The sequence below is a fragment of the Elephantulus edwardii genome, unplaced genomic scaffold, assembly GCF_000299155.1.
Source record: "Elephantulus edwardii isolate Elephantulus edwardi_28Jun2011 unplaced genomic scaffold, EleEdw1.0 scaffold00325, whole genome shotgun sequence".
Lineage (NCBI taxonomy): Eukaryota > Metazoa > Chordata > Mammalia > Macroscelidea > Macroscelididae > Elephantulus > Elephantulus edwardii.
In genome coordinates, this window is record NW_006400075.1 from 1,916,384 (window position 1) to 1,923,914 (window position 7,531).

The 7,531-nt window shown below is 47.3% G+C and overlaps 1 protein-coding gene across 1 annotated transcript; it reads left to right on the top strand.

Moving 5' to 3' along the window:
- SNRPD3 (small nuclear ribonucleoprotein D3 polypeptide 18kDa) lies at positions 1-7,528 on the top strand. The gene is made up of 3 exons (XM_006901415.1): positions 1-137; positions 5,597-5,789; positions 7,397-7,528. Exons 1-3 carry the CDS (start codon positions 12-14, stop codon positions 7,456-7,458), a joined length of 381 nt encoding a protein of 126 aa, XP_006901477.1. The 5' UTR covers positions 1-11; the 3' UTR covers positions 7,459-7,528.
- Positions 7,529-7,531: the final 3 nt, after the last annotated feature.

Below are 7,531 nucleotides of genomic sequence, written 5' to 3' on the forward strand. Positions count from 1 at the left end.
TTCGTGCCAAGATGTCCATCGGTGTGCCGATCAAGGTCCTGCACGAGGCCGAGGGCCACATTGTGACGTGTGAGACAAACACAGGCGAGGTGTACCGGGGGAAGCTCATAGAGGCAGAGGACAACATGAACTGCCAGGTACCATGCTATGTGCCCACGCCCTGGGGAAGAATGCACCTGTGTCCAAACAGCCCTTGGGTCTCCTGCTTGAAATAGTCTTTCAGCAGCAATTCCTGCGTGCCTTGTGTGTGCTGAGGTTGTGGGCATGAGCATTATCTCAGCACAGAAAAGCTGTTTGAAATACTTAATTGTGCCTTTCATTTTCCCCAGTGCATAGTAATTTTATCATGTTTTGAGATCCTGTTTTAAGATAAACAGCATCATTCCCTTTAGGTTCAGGACCATAATCTGTTTGCCTAAGTATCTTTGTTTCACACATTAGAGATTATTTGGGGAAGTGACCATAAAGAGAGGGGACAGGAGATCTCCACTGTAGTGTGCGAATCTAGCATAGGTGAAAAGAGGGGAGAAGGGAGGGTTGAGTAAGAAGAGTGTTGGGCTTCAGTGTAATTCTGCTCATTGGGGGAGTCTTGCGTGGGACAAGAATGGCCTGGCTCTTTCACCCCTGCGCTAGTCCATCCTTGGCTGAGAGCAGTCTGACCCCACCTGCCAACACACTTTTCACATGACTAGGATGCAGGCCTAGGGAGCTGCATCCTGATGTGCTTGTCCAGTGTACTGCGTCTGTGGATTACTGAGATTCTAGGACTCATACATGATGTGAAGGGTCTGATGATGTCATGGTGGCCATCTCAGAGGTGTGACCCAATGAGATGGAAGTACACAGGCTTGCTGTCTCTGACCTTCACCCTGTCCCCTCACCAGGGCTCTGTGGCTTCGCTGGGTCCACCAGCACCTGGCCATAACATAAAACCCGCTAGAGATAGCAGAGCTCTCTCTCAAGCTATCTCGAGTGCCCAGGGCAAGCATTTTTTATTAGTTAAGCTACACTATTTGGTTTTAAGATTTCAGAGGATGTTTTTGTTTAAGGCTTTGTTTCTCTCAAGTCAGTTGTTTTAGGAGTTCATAGTTCATGCTGAAAGAAAATCTAGATTCTGTAAGAGTTTGAAATTCTGTTCTTTATTTTTCTCCCTCTTGAAAGGAACAAAGAATGGGACATGGTTGCACAGGGCCATGAGTGTCTCTCTGAAAGGGCCAGAGGAAGTGAGAATAGCATAGTCTCTTACCACCCTAGAGCGGAAAGCAGACAAAGAGCCCACAGCCGAGCTGCACGGTGCCTCTAGCCATAGCAGCAACAAGTGTATTCATTGTTGACTCACAGATTTTATTCACAGTTGTACCACAAGTGAGATTTATTAGGGAAATAGACTGAGGAGTAGGGGAGGCAAAGAATATCTCAAAATACAATTCCGGGTTTATTCCAGCAATCCCAAGCCTGATTAACAGCAAAACACAGTTCTTTAATTAGTAAAAGTCCTCAGCAGTCAAATTCAAATCATCCTGCAAGGTTTGCCTCAGAGCAGTCAAGCATCCAGCAGGAACAGCAAAATCTTTAACTGTCTTTATCTCAGGCTACACCTTGCCACAGTTTCTCCCCAGTGATGCCACTGTCTCTCCCTCACAGTCACCAGGGTCTTGCTCCAGTCTCCCTCAAGTCTTGCCCCCTTCAGTGTGGGAAGCGCTTTCTCATCCAGGTCCCGCAGCTGTTGAATTTTTGGCTAACACTGCAGGATCCTTGTATATATAGACTGACCAAAGCATTCAGTAATAGTAGCCAGGCACTGTCAGTTTTTCCTGCTCTCCTAATGAAGGAAGCAGGTGTTTGTGGAGGTAATTAGTCACGTATCCCAGAGCCCCTTCCTATTTCTGACTCTTCCCCTGCTTTTCAAGAGGGAGAAAGTCCAGTTGCTCTGCTTTGTGAGGCTGCTAGTAAGCTTTAAGACCTCAGGCTTTGTGCAATAAACTGAACTATAATACAAGACTCAACATGTTTCTAAGGCTGATTAACTTGTAAAATCATGACCTTGAACTTTTAAACCAAAAAGCAAACCCTACGGGGTCTTTGGTTTTACATAAGAAGCTATTTTATCATTTACTTTCCTATTGCACAATCCAGTTCAGTTTTCTAGACGTTTGTGTCTTAGGGCAGTTACGTTAATTGACCGTATTGCTCTAACCTTGATCATTATTCCATGAGCGTAACCAGAAACTGCTCTGTTGGGTCATGATCACCTCTGTTTCCCCCTCACCTATCCTCAGTGACCGCTTAGGAACATTGGTCTTATTGGTCAGTGGATTACACAGCATGTGAGGTCACACAGTAAGTGACGTCTGTCACTAGGCTCCATCTGTGTCATGCTGTTGTGCCTTTGTGTCACGTTGTGACTGTCCATTCACCTGTGGGTGTTGCCCTGTATGTCGGTGTACGAGGCTGTTCAGATCTCTGCTTGCTGTCTTTTGGATGTATAGCCAGGTAACCTCGTGGTCAGGAGCTGCAGTGCTAGCTCACAGGCACTCTCACAGTTTGGATCCACCAGCTGCTCCCCAGGAGGAAGGTAGGCAGTCTCCTCTCACATGGCTACAGCCTCTGAAGCCACACTTGAGGGTCATCTCTAAATGACTTCCTCCTCAATGGCACATAACAGTACAACAGTTAGCTTTTTACAGGTTAGAGGAATTGCTGCACTCACTGTGTTTGACAACAGCTGTGCTATTTTACATTGCCGTTAGGAATGATACCTTTTGGATAGCTCTGTTTCATCCATTTATATTCACTAATTATGGCTGATTGGAGCTCTGGTGGGCAAGTGATAAGGAGTTGAAGATGTTTGCCTTCTCAAGTCTTTAATACCATTTCATATTTTTCTTGTTTTGTCTTTCATTTTTCTACCATTGAACATCCGTAGAAGATTATTGTGTTCATGAGCTGGGTCATTGTTTCTCCTTTCTTTTGAATCTTATAGGTTTTTTGTTGGGGCATTGGATTTTTAAGGGTGTTGACTTTTCTCTCTGTCATCAGCACTCTCTCGTTTCTGCATCCACATTTTCTGACAATGTAAAATCTGAAAGCCCACATCTGGTGACCGCTCTCCAGTTTTGCTCAGTCTTGTCTTCTTGTTTTCTGTGGGCTGCTTTTAGCTGAGCTACCCTTTGGGAAGCAGAGAGGGACTTCTGTACATTTTCATTTACTCTCTTGTTTTTAATGCTCCAGAGGCCCTGGGGTGGTTGGGGACATGGACTCCATTTAAGTGACCTGGCTCCACAGCAGGAAATCCTCTGTTGGCATGCCTGTCTGTTCCCAGGTGGAGCATGGCTGGTGTGCTCCTGGGAGGCTGGTCTTGTGTGAGTGTGGTCTCTCCTCAGACACAGGCCTGTCCTGGTGTTGGCCCAGCGGCGTGGATGTGCAAGTGAGAAATAGGGGACCACCTGTGAAAGCAGACTCTAGGCACACCTCCTGAGAGTTTGCTACCATCCTGCAAGCAGCAGCTACTAGATTGGACAGGCTGTGCAGTCCTCTGGTCAACCATCCTGTAAGCAGCAGCTACTAGATTGGACAGGCTGTGCAATCCTCTGGTCACGTACCTGCAGAGGCCTGCCTAGTTGCTGTCTCTGTGCCCCAAGCAGATGGGTTAGCTGTGTGTGCAGCCTCAGTCGTCCATGCCAGCTGGAGTTGAACGTGCTCTTTCCAGACTTCACCTCTAAGGGAGATTACTCCTTTTGTGGACAGGGAGACAGGCAGAGCTTTGACTATGGAGCAGATCCCATGATCATGGATCATGGGGATATTTACAGCCCCCTTGCAGCAGGCATTGTGCCAGTGGGGTCAACATTGGAGTGCTCTGTGTGTACCTCTGGGGAGGTCTGCCTTGTTGGTTTTAGAGCAGAAGTTTGGAATCTGTCTTCTCTTCACAGACAGAAGGAGTGTACTAGTTAGGGCAGTAGACCTTTGCTTGGAGGAGCAAACCATTCTCCTATTGTGTGTGGCCTATTGGTCCTTCCTTCTATGCCCTATGTATGTTGCTCCCTCCACACTCTGATCCACAGTCCTTCAGAGCTGAGGTCTCTTTCTGGGTTGTAGTTTCTGTTGTATTTATGGGAGAAGATCAAAACCCTGGCCTGTCTGAGCACTCCCCAGAATCCTTTACACATCTCTTGACTTTTATGTTAAACCTTGAATGAGGTGAAGCCTTTGAAATAGAGCTCATGGGGTCAAGGGACACAAGCCCTTCTATACTTCTCAGGTTTTGGCTGGGAAAGCGGTCATGGCTGCAGGCTGTGGCATTGGTGCTGAGTGCATCTCCTGTGTGCTGTCAGGATGGGCTAAGCAGAGCCACTGGGGGCCTGCCCCTTCTGAGTGTAGCTGGGATGGTTTTGAGGGGTAGAAAGATGTGTGCCTGATTTCCTTCTCATCTCCAGCATGAGTAACTGGGAGCCAAGACCTCCTGGGTAACTGGGTGGTTAGGCTGGCTACGAATGGAAGCTCTCCTGTCTCTTAAAATATCAGGGATTTTTCTTCACATTGAGAAAAAAATATTAAAAAGAAGGAAAATGCTTGATAAAATTTTAAAAAACTATGAAAGAGCTTTGAAATGAGTAGGAATGAACAATTTTTTTTTTCCTCTGACTGCTTAGACAGTATTGTATAACTTTTAAGGGCTAGTGTCTATAGCTGTTGCTTTATGAGGAATCCAGGTGAGGGGTCTCCACAGGTTCCTTCTAAGGTTAAGTGTGAGCCCTGCAAGTGGAATCCAGATTCAGCTACAATGTAGTCAAACGTTTAGGGACAGCCGGTTATTTTTTTTTCCTTATGGAAAGTTATTGTATTAAATATGAACAAATGAGAAACGTTAAAATTTCTACTAAAAAAAAATAGGTAAGTCATCAGATTGACTAGTCACAGAAGGAAAACCTACAAGTGTACGTTTAAAATTCAGAAACAGTGACTTTATTAGTAGTAAGTCCTGAAACTGTGACTCCCAAGGACTGCAGGACAGGACAGAACTGCTCCCGGGGTGACAGTGGCTGTTGTATCCAGCCAGGTAGGGGCTCTCCCAGTGTCGCTCTGTGATGTGGCTTGACCCGTGTACATATTGCTGTCACCACTTTCACCTTCTAGTCACTGGTTGCCAGCCCACTGAGTTCAATAAGTTCCACTATTTGGGCAGGGTTAACTATGCACAGGTAGGTGCCTTTTTGTCTGTAAAAACAGAAGAGGGTAGGGAGCTTTGGTGGCCTAGGTGGCAAGAAGCTGCACTGCAATCCCAGAGGTACGTGGTTCGAGTCCACCAGATGCTCTGCTGGAGAAGGAGGGGCAATCTCCTCCTGTACCAGTCAGATCCAATTTGACGGTACACACACACAAAATAATAAAAACAAAAACAAAAAAAACAAACCAGAAGAAGGTTAAGGATCACATGGCATTGCAGTGTTCCCTCTCTGCCTGCCCCATGTTCCCTGGTGCCATAGTTGTCTGCTGATGAGCTGGCTCTGGGCATTGCCTTGGTGTTGCCCCCTCTTGCTTGCCCTACGATCCCTGGCACCTTGGGCCTCTGTTGATAAGCAGTGTTCCTTTCCAGATGTCCAACATCACAGTCACCTATAGAGACGGCCGGGTGGCACAGCTGGAGCAGGTGTACATCCGTGGCAGCAAGATCCGCTTCCTGATACTTCCGGACATGCTGAAAAACGCGCCCATGTTAAAGAGCATGAAGAATAAAAACCAGGGGTCCGGGGCTGGCCGGGGGAAAGCTGCGATCCTGAAGGCCCAAGGTGGGTGCTCCTCGGTCACAGGTCTCGTCACTGTGTACAGGAGAGGTGGTCCATTCCCACACACATGCCACCCCTTCCTAGTCATGAGGATCCTTAGGGAAAAGGTTGGAACCCCTTGCCTTGGAGTTGGCCTTGGTTCCAGAAGCCTGGGCCAGGAGAACAGGCACTCTGCGTGAAGAAGTGCTAATTTGGGGGTGTCTTAGTTGCTTCATGCTGCTACAACAGATTGCACAAGTGGGAACTCTGAGAAATAGGAATCTGTTGTATGTGAAGGATGGAGTGCTGCTTTTTTGGACCTGGGCCCTTTGTTATATCTGAGATGGTTATGCGGTTCCTCCTCCTAGGCTCTATTTCCTCCCTCTTCTCTCCAGTAAGATAAAAAGTCTCCTTTTACACTGATTGATCAGCTCACAGAGGATCCTCACATAGCTTCCCCATTACACTTTTCATACGTGAATTCTGAGGGACATGATTCATTCAGCCTTACACAGGAATTGTCTTCAGATCAGCAATAAACAGCTGTGAGGCACTCTTTTTTTTTTTTATTTTTGTGTGAGTGTACCGTCAAATCAGATCTGACTGGTACAGAAGGAGACTGCCCCTCCTTCCCCGGCAGAGCATTTGGTGGATTTGAACCGTGCACTTCTGGGATTGTAGTTGCAGCTCCTTGCCACTAGGCCACCAGAGCTCCCCTATGTGAGGCACTCTTACACATTCGCTTTTCAGAGACCTTCCTTTAGGACATTCCAGTATAAAACAGAATGTCTTCTACTCTTGCCAGGCAGGAGGTGGTTATAGGGAGAGAACCAGGGCTTCTGGGCCTTTTGTCTTGAGAAAGATGTGAGTACCAAGAAATGAGTGCAGCTCCTGCCTCCTCTCAGCAGGTTGTCCTGTCACAGTGCAGCTGTGCCATCCTCTGTAGCACAGGTGAGGCCCAGCAGCTGTGCACGGGAAGGATCTTAGCCTTGAGCCTGAGAGAAGAAAAGGCAGTTATCTTTTTATTTGCCGTCAGAAAGTGCCCTCACAGCCACTTTCTCCACCTGGTTTTAGATTTTATTTTAGTGTGGGGAAAAAAAAACATTTCACACATGCAGAAGAACTTGGTTAAGAACATCCTCACCAAGATCTAGGGAGCCCTGGGGAGATTTTATTTTAGTGTGGGGGAAAAAAACATTTCACACATGCAGAAAAACTTGGTTAAGAACATCCTCACCAAGATCTAGGGAGCCCCGGGGCCTTAGTGGTAAGGAGATGTGCTGCTAGACCAGAGGAGACGTAGTCTTCTCTGTAGTTAACTGCCTCTGAAAACCCATTGGTTCCAACTCAGCGACACACAGCAACAACAGGATTTAACAGATGATGATTGGCCGTGTTTGTTGTGGAATTTTAAGAGAATTGAATTGCTCACTAGACCGTCTGCCCTGCATCCTGCCTCATGGGGAAGGTAATGCTGGACCCAAGAGGCCTGTGGCCGGGGCCATTGCCTACTTGGTCATTTCCCCTCTGATGGGGGCTAAAGCTGCGAGGGCTGGTGGCCCTGGAACTCCTGTCCAGCTCTGGTCCATTGTGTACTGGCCACTCACCTGTGCTCTCTCTCCTCCTTCCAGTGGCTGCAAGAGGAAGAGGACGTGGAATGGGACGTGGAAACATCTTCCAGAAGCGAAGATAATGTATCTGTTGAACAGAACTTTGCCCTGGTTTTGTCTTTTAGGTTAGCTGGGTAGAAGGGACAGGGGGCTGAT